This window comes from Pelophylax lessonae, assembly GCF_965119305.1.
Source record: "Pelophylax lessonae genome assembly, chromosome: 4".
NCBI classification, from domain to species: Eukaryota; Metazoa; Chordata; class Amphibia; order Anura; family Ranidae; genus Pelophylax; species Pelophylax lessonae.
Window position 1 is genome coordinate 653,482,010 of NC_138771.1, and position 15,180 is coordinate 653,497,189.

Below are 15,180 nucleotides of genomic sequence, written 5' to 3' on the forward strand. Positions count from 1 at the left end.
ACTGCAATAGGAATACAATTATGTTAAATGCACATATAGTCGTATTCCATATGGAAATAAATAGTCTAGTGATAGGGTCTCTTTCTGTACAGAGAGCTCTGGGACTACAACTTCATCTACTATTCTTGTACTGTACCACGTGCATGCACTCTAGGTTTTTACCTGTTTCATCCCTGCTACCTCTTCTCAGCTCTCCTGACATCTGGAAGTCGATGCTAGCATAGGTGTTGATGCATGGATTGGCTCCCAGGGTTCCGTTCTTTATTGGCTGTGGCACACTAGCACTCACCAAATAGGCAGTCAGTGGACTGGTACTCACGTCTTTTACGAGGTCCAGATCAATGTAATTGAGCCCAGATTCCTTGGATTGTGCCCTGTTTCCATTGCAAGAGGGAACAGCATTGAGGGGCAGGTTATCAGAACAGTGCCTCATTCGGGCCGGGTGATCGGCCCTCACAAACTTGTTACGGTCCTGCCCATTGTAAAGACTACATCCAGCTAGCAGGCCCCTCAATTCCAAGTCTTCGGACAGGGTCTTTGTTGCTATAGTCTTCTCGGCAAGACCCAACACACTGTCTGCTTGGGCCTCTGTTGGCACCTTGGCAGTAAGGCTTAGCTTGTTATCTGCAGGCGCTATGGGCCTGAATGGGTTATCGCTGGCCACCATGGGCCAGGGATCATTTTCTGGTGATGGCTTTAGAGTCTTTTCTATAGTTGAGGTAGGCCATGATGACTTTTTTGAAACAGACCTGGAGTTTACTTCTGCAGTTGCCAGGCCAGACACACTTTCAGGAGTTGTCTTTGAAGCCTTCTCAACTTTTTGGTTGGTAACCGATGGAGGTTGTGAGCGCCATGTCACTGGTTCAAAAGTCATTTTGGTATAGTCTCCACCAGCCATCTCTGGATGCCGTGTGTCCATGGCAATATATTCAGCCTGGGGAACATCTAAGTCCTTTCTTGTCTTTTCCTGTTTAGCCCTGAAGTTGATGCTGACATATTCCCCTGGGCTGGGGGGTCTTCGGTAATTTCCTGGCAATGTGTTTGCCCTCCAAGTGTCCACAGACATACTGAGTGGCCTCCGACTCCTGCCACTGCTGACTTCTTCTAGGCTGTCCGAGGATGAGGAGCAAGAGTTCCTAACAGGAGGTACCGGGTCCAGTTTATAAGAGCGGGGAAGTGAACGGTAGGAGGCAGGAATCCTTGTAGGCCCATTGCTCAGTTTTAATGACTTCTCCATGGGTGGAGGGGTACTAGATGCCGAGCGGCTTAGTGGCCACATGTTCATGTAATCTGAAGCTTGGCTGTCTGCACTTCCCACTGACATATCTACAGAATGTGGCCAGCTGATCCTCTCTTGGTCTGGAGAACAGCTACCCAATGGGGACATCAAGACATAACCTGCCAATTCTATAGGGGCTGGTGGAGAGATACTGTTAGGTGTCATTGGCATGTAATCTTGGGATCGGCTACCAGGAAGCATGGGCATATACCCTGTTTCTGGGCGTGGCTCACATCTGCCCATCATGGCATAATTGTCTTCATCATGTTCCAGTTTGATAGCTTTTCCCCCATCTTCATCATTTGGTGTGATGGGAACGGATGCGAGGTCCAGCGCTAGAGACCTCCTCCCAAACTGGCCCATTGAGATGTAATTGGTTTCTCCTGTAACTGGAGATGGTGGCAAAAATATCGGAGGCTCATGCAGACTAGGACTTGAGCCGTACTCATCTGAAGAGGCAGAACCATAGTCCACGGAAGGGTGAATAGCTTCTACTCTTGGCCGCTTCTCCTCTTCCTCTGGGGAGCGTGGGCTGTGATCCCTAGGCAGGGAGTGAGGCTTTGGAGCCGGTGAGCTGTCCATCGAAACTTCAATCCTGGAGCGGCGAGACAAGCCAACTTGGCTAGGCGGTGGTGGGTTAGGTAGATGCCTTCTGGATGGGACAGTGATTGGCGTAGAGGAAAGGGACTGACTCTTGGTCCGTGGACGAAACTCTTCACTTAAAGACTTCATAGCTTCCAGGATGGTCTCGTGCATGTTCTGGGCTACAACAGAGTCTTCAACCTGGAAGATTAGAAAATTATATGAGTTTGTATTTATATGTTGATAGCTAAACTAAATATAAACCAAGAGCTTTTTAGGATATACATTTTACAGAAATGTACTTTTCTTATCCAGGGCAAAGGGACAGACTTTCTTGTATGAGCAACCTTAGAGCCACAGAAATTGACCATCCCAGTCTTAGTCCGTAGAGTTCAATATTGAGTTGGCCCACCCCTTTGCAGCTATAACAGCTTCAACTCTTCTGGGAAGGCTGTCCACAAGGTTTAGGAGTGTCTATGGGAATGTTTGACCATTCTTCCAGAAGCGCATTTGTGAGGTCAGGCACTGATGTGGACAACAAGGCCTGGCTCACAGAATCCGCTCTAACTCATCCCAAAGGTGTAAATCCAATCTCCAATATATCAAAAGTCGTCCGCACCTCTATCAAATCACTCCGTGGCCATGCAGAATGTAAGACAACATCAAATTGGTAAGCACACAGTGGGAGTAGCTAAACCATGTAGAGGTGTCTGGCATGAAGGGAAGCTGAGAATTATAACATTATACCCAATAAAAAAAATACTATTTCAAAACCCAACCTACCGGTCATTATACCCAAAGCCAACTCCAGTCCATAAAAAGAGATTAACAGTGTGCCTAACAGAAGACCATTCCTGGTAGACCTAATGGGAAACTATGTACCTACCCACCCCCTCCAAGGGCGCAATACAAATAATATTCAATAAACAAAGGAACACGAGCCACACCCACAGATGTGTCAAAGGGACCTAATAGCAACTAAGCTCTCCCCATATAGACCAGGCATGTCCAACCTGTGGCCCGGGGGCCACATACGGCCCGGAACCCCAGGCATTGCAGCCCACTGCCCCCTGACAATTTTTTTTTTGTTGCTGGGGAGGAAGGAAGTCGGGTCGGGGGCATGGCTACAGCAGCTTCCAACTAACGGTAGGCAGAGGCTGCCTCAGATGGGAGGGGGAGGGGGGGGGGAATGTGAGCATGTGCAGTGTTTCTGACTCCTACCACCACGACCACTTCAAATCAATGAAGTAGTCATGGTGGTTAGAGTGTTCCTTTAATATCTCTCAAAAGAAGTAAACCTCCATATACTGATTCCATTTCATTTGATCATCCTCTAGTTAAATTAGTGCGGGGAGTGCGGCCACGCGTGAAGGGCGCGGCGTCATTTTATTACTTATATACCTTAACTATAGTATATATTTTATATGCGGCCCGAGAAAATTTCTCTACACTCAATGTGGCCCAGAGAAGCCAAAAGGTTGGACACCCATGATATAGACCAGGCATGTCCAACCTGCGGCCCAGAACCGCAGGCAATGCGGCCCACTGCCCCCTGACAATTTTTTTTTGCAGGGGAGGAAGGAAATCGGGTCGGGGGCACGGCCACAGCAGCTTCCAACTAACGGTAGGCAGAGGCTGAGGGGAGGCGAGCATGTGCAGTGTTTCTGACTCCTACCACCATGACCACTTCAAATTACTGAAGTGGTTAGAGTGTTCCATTAATGTCTTTTAGAAGAAGTAAACCTCTGTATACTGATTCCATTTAATTTGATCATCCTCTAGTTGTGTTAAATTAGTGCGGGGGGGCTCGGCGGCATTTTATTACATGCCTTAACTATAGTATATATTTTATATGCATCCCGAGAAAATTTCTCTACACTCAATGTGGCCCAGAGAGGCCAAAAGGTTGGACACCCATGATATAGATGCTTCAAAATCGGCTTATCCACCCCATAGAAACAGAATCTCAGCGATTTCCAGGATGTACAATAGCCCAGGGCTTGAAGTGGTTTTAAAGGCTCAAGGTTTCTTTACCTTAATGCATTCTATGCGTTAGGGTAAAAAAAATAAAAACTTATAGGTGCAGCTCCCCCCCCCCCCTATATACTTATCTGAGCCCCATCCCAATCCAGCGAAGTGCATGAGAGTCTCCGCTCTCCCAGGTTTCTCGCTCTCCTCAATAGCTCATGCAGGAGCCATTGGTTCCTGCTGTTGTCAGTCACAGCCAGTGAGCCGATGAGGGGGGGGCCGAGCTACACTCTGCGTGTGAATGGACAAACACGACCGTGGCTCAGAAACTAGCATGCTTGAGTGCCCCCATAGCAAGAGGCTATGGTCCTGGAGGAATCAGCACTGCCGGCGAGGGACCCAAAAAGGGGATCAGGGCTGTTTTGTGCAAAACTGCAAAAAAGATTTGCCATTAAAAAATACATAAGTTATGCAATAATAATAATACAAAAAAATCATAATATTGGTGTTTAATCCTATTCCCTATTGAGACCATGGGGCGATTCTATGGGGCAATTCTAAACCGCGATCCCTTATGGCAGTGGTCGTCAACTTACAAATTATAGGGGGCCTTAAAATTGGCCATGTCGTCAGATGGCTGCATAGAACGTTCATTGTAGGTAATGCTACAGAACACGATCATAGACTGAAGACTTACTGGAGGACAGACTGTGCTACCAGAGTGGTTGGAGACTTAGGTAATGCTGTAGGAGACTGTCGGAAACTGTAATACCTGTTCTACCAAATGCTAACGATCATGGATTTTACAGTTCCTTTACCAATCAGTGCCCTGATTGCTGCATTCCAAGGGCCCCACTGCAAACACCCAAGGGCTGCATATGGTCCTTGGGCCACAGGTTGGGAAACATAGCCTTGATGATATGCAGGGTCACCTGGTTGGTAGGCAATGGGGTGCAGTGCCTCTCCTCTGCTCAGCTAGTGCCCGAGTTGCCGGGCAATGGGATGCAGCTTCCCAGCTCCTCCTAGAATTTTGATTGCGGCACTGTACCTGCCCGACTTCCTAGTCAAATGCAGTTTAATTTGTTGGCCACACACCCCTATCTCTGGGATCGGTCAGCACAGGAGGCCCTTTTTTTTCCTACTGACTATGCATTTTTGACTAGACCTTTGGATTCCTCTTTCTGCTGCCTGCCCTGACCTTTGCTACATTCTCAGATTCCTCTACTGCCCGCTGCCTACACTGACTTTTGCTGTGTTACCAAATACCTCTTCTGTAGACTACCTGTTCTGACCTTTAATTTGTTCTCAGATTCCTCAACTACCTGCCGTCTGTCTTGACCTTTCATACATTCTCCATTTCCTCTACTGCTTGCTGCCTTCTTGGACTTTTGCGATGTTCTTTGATTCTTCTACAGCCTGGCCAGGCCTTTGCTCCATTCTCAGGTTCCCCTACTTCCCTGCCTTGATCTTCACCATATTCTCAGATTCCTCTACTGCCTGCCCTAACCTATGCTAGGTTCTTGAACTCCCCTACTGCTCACCCTGACCTTTGCCACATTCTCAGATTCCTCTTCTGCCTACTCTGACTTGCTTTGTTACCAGATACCTCTTTCGTAGACTGCCTATTCTGACCTTTGCTTTGTTCTCAGATTCCTCTACTCCACTGCATGCTGTCTACACTGACTTTGGCTGTTAGGAGATACCTATTCTGTAGACTGCCTGTTCTGACCTTTGGTTTGTTCTCAGATTCCTCTGCTGCCTGCTTTCGGTCTTAACCTTTCATACATTCTCTTTATCCTCTATTTCTTGCTGCCTTTTTTTTTACTTTTGCTATGTTCTTTGATTCCGCTACAGCTTGCCCTGATCTATGCTCTATTCTCAGGTTTCTCTACTACTTGCCTTGATCTTCACCATATTCCTTTACTGCCTGCCCTGACCTCTGCTAAGTTATTGAACTCCTCTACTTCTCACCCTGACCTTTGCTCCATTCTCAGGTTCCTCTACTACCTACTTTGATCTTCACCATATTCTCAGATTCCTCTACTGCCTGCCCTGACCTCCGCTACCTTGTTGAACTCTTCTACTGCTCACCCTAACCTTTGCCACATTCTCAGATGCCTCTAATGCCTGCTGCTTACATTGACTTTTTTTGACCTCTTCTGTAAACTACCTGTTCTGACCTTTGCTTTACTGTTGATTTCCTCTACCGCTTGCTGCCTGATCTGGCTTTTGCCACGTTCTTTGATTCCTCTACAGCTTGCCCTGATCTTTGCTCCATTCTCAGGTTCCTCTACTACCTGCCTTGATTTTCACCATATTCTCAGATTCCTCTACTGCCTGCTCTGACCTCTGCTATGTTCTTGGAATTCTCTACTGCTCACCCTGACCTTTGCCACATTCTCAGATTCCTCTACTGCCTGACATTACCTTTGGTCACAGATTATGCCTGAAGCCAGCCGTTAGCCCTGACTCCTCTCTAGAATGCCTTCCCTCTTGTTTCTCCTATTGCTGTACAGCTAAGCTCTTCTACTTTGGGTCCGCTAGGGACATTCTACAGCCAGAGTCTATAGTTTTGTGTATTAAGCCCTTCAAGCCGGGGGGGGGGGGGGACCTAGTACAAGCAGGCTTATTTGCTTTAAGGGAAGGTGGGGGGGGGGTGTGTGCCTGATAAAGGTGAAGCTACACTCACCCACTATTTACTATGTGTCTGGATCGCACACAAGGTTAACCAAAGTCGACGCAAGGAGCGCAGGGGGATAAACTCTCCTTTTTAACCTGTAATGGAACCGCGACCCACACTGTTTGTGGGCTTCCGTCAGAATACCGCTTCCTTTAGTCTTGAACATAGATATCAGATATTCTAGCCACCCCCATACAAAACTAGCCGAAAATAGCTTGTATAAGATCTGGACCATCTATTAAACAAACTCACACCGAATATATACCCCACCAGGTCAGGTGCCTGATTACATTATCATATACAGATGAAATTGTGTACAGAAATATATTTAACATATCTAAGGAACAGCAAACACAAACATTCTACTTTACCACTAGCAACTAAAGGATGACAGTGATTTTAATAACATTAGCTAATTAACTAGCAGACTTGCCGTCATCAAGCTCTTAAAAGTACAATATATATTATTATAAGTGTAAACACATCCCCACAGTAAAAATAGGTGAGTTAATCACAACAATGTGAGGAAGACAGGTGGTTGAGCTGATGACATTAGCATCTGCCATGAGTCTGACTGTGTGGAGCAGTCCCCTATTGGCAATAGTTTTTTTTTTCAAGCTCTTAAAAGTACAATATATATTATTATAAGTGTAAACACATCCCCACAGTAAAAATAGGTGAGTTAATCACAACAATGTGAGGAAGACAGGTGGTTGAGCTGATGACATTAGCATCTGCAATGAGTCTGACTGTGTGGAGCAGTCCCCTATTGGCAATGTTTTTTTTTTTTTTTAAAGTTGATGACTGCGCTGGACTGACCTACTCGATAGAGGGTCTGTGGGTGGGTAGCAGGTAAGAGAGGGCCACTTGGGCCAGATTGATTGGGACTCAATTTCCCCAACTGGATGAAAAAAGGCAATGGGCCTGTGTTAAATATACAGCCTAGGGGTCGTTTCCAATGTTTCTAGAGGTAGTCGGTTAAGGGAGCGCCCAATATCAGCAATAGAAATCCCACTTGGATCAAAGATCGTAGTTTTATTGGTAGCAGAACATTTTAAAGCCAATGCGTTTCAGGGGAACAGAGACTTCCCCCTTCTTCAGGGCGTAAATGTTGCTGTTGAGATCAGCAACTGACAGCATAACCATAGACCGATCCAAGTGGGATTCTTATTGTGGATATTGGGCGCTTCCTTAACAGACTACCACTAGAAAACCTATAGGCAGCTAGGCCTTTAACATGGATCCTAGAACTAGAGTCCCAGAGTGTGTGTGTCTTGGGGAGATGTGGACTTGAATCCAAAGTAACATTACTCCAAGGGTTCCCCCCCCCCAGCATACACCCCACAAAGAGCAGGGTTCCCTCACAAGCCAGGGCCCATAGTCGGTAGACAAGAGGCTAGCCTGCAGTCCCCTCCAAAAGCCCCTGTCCTGGGTGAGTTTTGTTACAGAACCTATCCCTCATATCACTCTCCCTCCCTTTTCACAGGGATCATCACAATTTGATCTACTCCCATCATCACACTTGGATATACCATGCTTCAATGATAGTGGCGGCAGGTGCATTGGGGGCGCAGGGGCACTGCCCCCCCATCCATGCATCCGGCAACCTAATCTACATGCAGGGTGCAGGATGCATGGAGTTCAATCTGGCTTTTATTTTTTTAACCATGTGAATAGAGCCAGAAGCTCAAATAGGCTAAAAAAAGGATGGGCTCGGGGCGCAGAGCACTGCGCCCGAGCCCACCCAGTTGTGTGACAATAGCAAATGAATATTCACAATTGTCACACAAATCCTCCTCCTGGCCAATCAGGAAGCGGGTCCTGAGACCCGTTTCCCGAATGGCCAAAAGGAGAAGCCATGCCATTGGGCATGGAAGAGGGAGGGAGGAGACGCAGAAGACTGAGGGGGAAGAAGCCAAAGCCGCCGCCATTTGCTGCTGCTGCACATGTCCAGATATCAAGGCAGGGTAAGTGAGGGAGGGGGGGTGGTCCTGCTGTGGTCCTGGGGGGGGGGGTATGGTGTGCGGCCTGGTGTGGTCCAGGGGGGGTATGGTGCGGTCCGTCTGCCGCCCCCCTGGCCCATGGAACGCCACTGTTCAATGACTTGGGATGAAAACTATGATATTTTAGCAATTCCTGTCAAATTCAGATTACGACCACTAGATGGCGCTGAGTATCATAGGAAAAAGGTACTTATCAGCTCTATCTAGTGGCCATAATTCAGTATTTCCCCCCATTTACACTTTCAATCTGCAGAGAATATTGGCTAAAAACATTGGATTTAGCCCCACAGAAAGAATTTACATGCAGCTTCTATAAACAAACAGTACATGTCAAATTTTTTATACATACACCACATAGTATATTGGGAGTAATTAGACCAACTCAGGAAGAGTTTATTTTTTTATTCAGGGGAAACGCTTTTTTTTTTTTTTTTAATTCAAAATAATAAAGTGATTGGGTAACACGGACAAGTGCTTTATTGCTTCATGCAAAGTTTGCATTTAACATGGTAGGGCCCCATTTGGGCAGAATAATGGGAATACATTATAGCAATTCTAAGTTGTTCTGCTCTATTTCGAGAAACGAGATATCTGTGCACATGCTTAGTAAATGCTAATTGCATTCCCATGGCTCAGAAGTGTTTAGTGTAAGAATTAGCAACTAAGCCAAGTGTGAGTTGGAGAATTCTCTAGGTGGCCTTGTATCCAATTAACATGTAGTAAACATTCGCAAAACGCTGCCAGCGTATGCAAATGCCTTACAGATCACAAACCCCGTTTTGAAAGCAAACTTGCTAAAGCAGATATAATCCTTGAAGGCTGGAGTTTTAATCTGCTTTTATTTTGCTTTCCCCGGTTCCTCCCCTCCCCTTCATCAACACGCTAATGAAATTTTTAAATAAGACCGGTTTTCGTTACATACTTTTATACCCGTGGGGGCCATTACTGGATCTCTGTGCTTCTCTATGCAGAGGCTGGCAGGGTGCTGTACATAGCATCCCGAAAACATCATAGCACTACTCCTCTCAGGAGCCCTCAGCTCTAATGAAAACAGTGGGCTGGCTCTTGGGAGGAGTTATGCAAATATCTACATGCCTTGACGTTTGCATAGTTGTGATAACCACTATTTCAGCCAATGATATTATTCCAATGCTGTCAGATGTATAGATTGTGATGATATCATTGGCCGAAATGGTTCTCCAGTGTTCTCAGATTTATAGATTGGAGTAGCATTTCGGCCAATTATATTATCACAATGTCCTCCGATTTAAAGATTGTAAAACCATTTCGGCCCATGATATTCGACCCGTGTGTTCAGATTCATGGATTGGAAAACCATTTCAGCTTATCTAAAAAATCTGAGGACATTGGAGAACCATTTCGGCCAATGAGATTGTCACAATGCCCCCAGATTTACAGATTGGAGAACCATTTCGACCAATGATATAAATGTTTTCAGAGTTATAGATTGGAGAACTATTCTGGACAACGATATTAGAACAATGTTCTCAGATTTATAGATTGTGAAACTATCGTTGGTCGAAATGGTTCTCCTATCTATAAATCTGAGAACATTGTTCTAATATCATTGTCCAGAATAGTTCTCCAATCTATAACTCTGAGATTACCGTATATATCATTGGCCGAAATTATTCTCCAATCTGTAAATCTGGGGACATTGTGATAATCTCATTGGCCAAAATGGTTCTCCAATGTCCTCAGATTTATAGATTGGCTGAAATGGTTCTCCAATCAATGACTCCGAGAACATGGTACTAATATCATTGGCCGAAATGGTTCTCCAATCTATAAATCTGAGAACATTGGATAACCATTTTGGCCAGTGATAGTATCACAAGGTCCTCAGATTTATAGATTGGCTGAAATGGTTCTCCAATTCATGAATCTGAACACATGGGTCAAATATCATTGGCCGAAATGGTTCTCCAATCTATAAATCTGAGAACATTGTTCTAATATCATTGTCCAGAATGGTTCTCCAATCTATAACTCTGAGATTATATATCATTGGCCGAAATGATTCTCCAATCTGTAAATCTGGGGACATTGTGATAATCCCATTGGCCGAAATGGTTCTCCAATGTCCTCAAATTTATAGATCGGCTGAAATGGTTCTCCAATCAATGAATCTGAGAACATGGTTCGGGTATGATTGGCCGAAATGGTTCTCCAATCTACAAATCTGAGAACATTGGATAACCATTTTGGCCAATGATAGTATCAAAAGGTCCTCATATTTATAAATTGGCTGAAATGGTTCTCCAATCCATGAATCTGAACACATGGGTCGAATATCATTGGCCGAAATGGTTCTCCAATCTATAAATATGAGAACATTGGAGAACCATTTTGGCCAATGATAGTATCACAATGTCCTCAGATTTATTGATTGGAGAACCTAACAATGATCTTATCAAAATCTGTAAATCGGAGGACATTGTTTTAATACCATTGGCCGAAATGGATCAACAATCTACAAACGTGAGAACACTGTGATAATATCATTGGCCAAAATGGATCTCCAATCTATAAATCCGAGCACATTGTTCTATCATTGGCCAAAATGGTTTTCCAATGATGATAAAACAATTTTCTCGGATTTATAGATTGGAAAACCATTTCAGCCAAAGATATCACAATGTTTCCAGATTTATAGATTGGAGATCCATTTCGGCCAATGATATTAAAACAATGTCCTCAGGTTGAAAGATTTTAGTAGATGCCCCAATCAATAAATCTGAGGACATTGTGATAGTATAATTGGCCGAAATGGTTCTCCAATCTATAAATCTGAGAACATTGGAGAACCATTTTGGCCAATGATAGTATCACAATGTCCTCAGATTTATTGATTGGAGAACCTAACAATGATCTTATCAAAATCTGTAAATCTGAGGACATTGTGAGAATATAATTGGCCCAAAATGGTTATGCAATGTTCTCAGATTTACAGATTGGAGAATCATTTCAGCCAATGATCTTATCACAATGTCCTCATCATTTTCCGATATGGTTCTCTAATCTATAAATCTGGGACTGCTGTGCTAAAACGTATTGGCCAAAATGGTTCTGGGCTGTATAAATCTGATAGCATTTTGACAAGATCATTCCTCGAAAGTGGGGTAATTTCCTTTGTCTCAAACACAAAATGAGCTATTATACAATTTATAAACCCCGTAACCAATTTAGTCACATTCCAAAGACTGGGCATCACACTGTTGCTGAATAAGAAAGCATCTGCTTACAGTAAATCAAACTTGCAGCCTATAAATCTGAGAAAAGTGTACTAATATCGTTGGTTGAAATGGTTCCTCGATCTATAAATCTGGGGACATTGTGATAAGATCGTTGGCCGATCTGATTCTCCAATCTATAAAGCCTAGTACACACGCAACGATTTTCCGCCGACCGGTCGTCCGTCTTTTGTCCAGAGTGGTGTTTTGTTGGTTGGAATGTGCTCTAGACTGCACTGGACTTTTGTCGACCGACAAAATTCTACTTCAGAAGTGATGTCATGTGTTGGTTTGCTTTCTTCTCTGAGCATGCCCAGACTTGCTCATAAGATTTTTCTTATGATGAAGAAATTAGAAATCTGTACTGACTGTACGAAAATCGGCCGTGTTTTGACGGAGGACAAAAATTTTATAGCCTGCACACCAGATTTTTTTCGACAGAAAAGTCGGAGTCGGTTGTCGGAAGCATCATACTAACAAGCCGAAAATCGGCAGATCGGTCGTCGGACGAAAATTCCCTGCCGATTTTCGACGCGTGTGTACGGGACTTAAATCTGAGCACACTGTTCTAAGATCATTGGCCAAAATGGTTCCCCAATCTGTAAATCCGAGCACATTGTTCTAAGATCATTGGTCAAAATGGTTCCCCAATCTGTAAATCCGAGCACATTGTTCTAATAGATTTATAGAGAACCATATCGGCAAACAATATTAGAACAATGTGCTCGGATTTACAGATTGGGGAACCATTTTGGCCAATGATCTTAGAACAATGTGCTCGGATTTACAGATTGGGGAACCATTTTGGCCAATGATCTTAGAACAATGTGCTCGGATTTACAGATTGGGGAACCATTTTGGCCAATGATCTTAGAACAATGTGCTCAGATTTATAGATTAGAGAATCAGATCGGCCAACAATATTATGACAATATCCTCAGATTTATAGATCGAGGAACCATTTCAACCAACAATATTGGCACACTTTCCTCGGATTTATAGGCTGCAAGTTTGAATTACTGTAAACAGATGCTTTCTTATTCAGCAACAGTGTGATGCCCAACCTTTGGAATGTGTCTAAATTTGTTATGGGGTCTATAAATTGTATAATAGCTCATTTGTATATGAGACAAAAGGAAATAACCACCATTTTGAGCAATGATAACGTCAAAATGCAATCAGATTTATACAACCAAGAACCCTTTTGGCCAATAAGGATAGCACAATGGTCCCAGATTTATAGCTAGGTTTAAATTACTTTGAAGAGCCTTCACTGATCTTCTAGTTCTCCTCAGTAACTGGACTCGATCAATGCTCATTTTCTGTGCTGTAAGCAACCTTCCCCCGAAGTCCACATCAAAACACAGACTGCTCCACCACAGAGAACATTCTGGAATCAATGCCGATAATTGGCAGCTTTTTAACCCCTAATCTACTAAATTATAGCTAGGCATTGTGGAATCTGTGGAAGTTAGATCATGTATAGACAATGAAGGCAAGGCGTACTGAGCAGTAATTACATGTGATGCCCCCACTAATGCAGGTTCCAGAAAAGTACAAATAAATTAAAGGGTATAGTTTCAAAAAATAAATAAAACACACATGGTGAGCCTGATAAATATTGTTGGTGCACTGAATATTATACAGTTTGCGGGGTTTGAATAAAAATAAACTCATAAAGTAGATCTACTGTGACTTAATACTTTGACAAGCGATGCACTAAAGCCCCGTACACACGTACCGATCGTCGGCATACAAACGTCGGTGGACGAAGGATCTGCCGATTGTACGCGTGTTAGTATGGTGCCTCCGACAGATGTCTGCGCACAATCCGCGGACAAAAGTCTTTCTTGCAAACATGAAAATATTTGTATGCCGACACCAGAACGGACGATTGTTCGCCTGTCAGTACACAATTCGGCCGACAGACCGCAGATTTGCAAGACTGGGCATGCTCAGAAAATAGAAAACACAGGGAAAGTTAACCATTACATGACATCACTTCTGCAGTCGGCGGACAAAATTCTTGTGCTGTCCTTGTGCTGTCTTTGCACTTTTCAGCAGACACCGACATCCCGGGGAGAAAAGAGGAACATTTGTAAGCCGACCATCGGTACGTGTGTACGGGGCTTTAGATACAATGGCACAGTATGGCTGCCAAATTTTCAAAATGAAGTCCAAAAACCCTACAGACCACACTCTCAACCACGCCCACAAAACCGCTCCCTTACTGGTAACCACACCCACAAAATCATTGACTGTGCAGTGCGTAGGAAAGCCAGCGCAAGAGACAATTTCCGCACATGCGTGACTGGTTCAAGCAGCGTCCATATTAGGGGGGGAGCCTGTGACTCCTACTGGTGCCCTCCGTAACACTACTGCCCAGGGGGGAAAGATAGCAGGTGGCAAGGACTACCCCAGTGGGTCTTCACTGGGGAGGCCAATGAGATTATCACATTGTCCCCAGATTTAAAGACTGGAGAACCATTTCAGCCAATGATATTATCACAATGTCCTCAGATTTATTGGATTAAAGAACCTACTGTACTAATGATATTATAAAAATATGTAAATCTGAGGACATTGTTTTAATATAATTGGCCAAAATGGATCTACGATCTACAAATGTGAGAACACTGTGATAATATAATTGGCCAAAATGGATTTCCAATCTATAAATCCGAGCACATTGTTCTATCATTGGCCGAAATGGTTCTTCAATAATGATAAAACAATTTTCTCGGATTCATAGATTGGAGAACCATTTCAGCCAACGATATCAGCCAACAATATTATCACAATGTTCTCAGATTTATAGATTGTGAAACTATCGTTGGTCGAAATGGTTCTCCAATCTATAAATCTGAGAACATTGTTCTAATATCATTGTCCAGAATGGTTTTCCAATCTATAACTCTGAGATTATATATCATTGGCCGAAAATGATTCTCCAATCTGTAAATCTGGGTACATTGTGATAATCTCATTGGCCGAAGATGGTTCTCCAATGTCCTCAGATTTATAGATTGGCTGAAATGGTTCTCCAATCAATGACTCTGAGAACATTATATCATTGGCCGAAATGGTTCTCCAGTCTGTAAATCTGGGGGCAATGTTATAATCTCATTGCCCAAAATGGTTTTTCAATGTCCTCAGGTTTATAGATTTAAGAACCATTTCAGCCAATCCATGAATCTGAGCACATATGGCCGAAATGGTTCTCCAATCTATAAATCTGAGAACACTGGAGAACCATATTCAGCCAATGATATTATCACAATGTCATCAGATTTATTGATTGGAGCACCATAGTAATGATATTATAAAAATATGTAAAATCGGAGGACAGTGTTTTAATATCATTGGCTGAAATGGATCTCCAATCTAGAAATGCGAGAACACTGATAATATTGT

At 43.7% G+C, this 15,180-nt stretch overlaps 1 protein-coding gene across 1 annotated transcript in view; it reads right to left on the reverse strand.

Moving 5' to 3' along the window:
• The window catches only part of LOC309553457 (insulin receptor substrate 1-like), a 70,015-nt gene that overhangs the window by 22,515 nt on the left and 32,320 nt on the right, over positions 1-15,180 (reverse strand). The window contains exon 3 of the mRNA XM_082254665.1: positions 163-2,062. Coding sequence (XP_082110791.1) covers positions 163-2,062 — 1,900 coding nt within the window. The remainder of the gene's footprint in view (positions 1-162; positions 2,063-15,180) is intronic.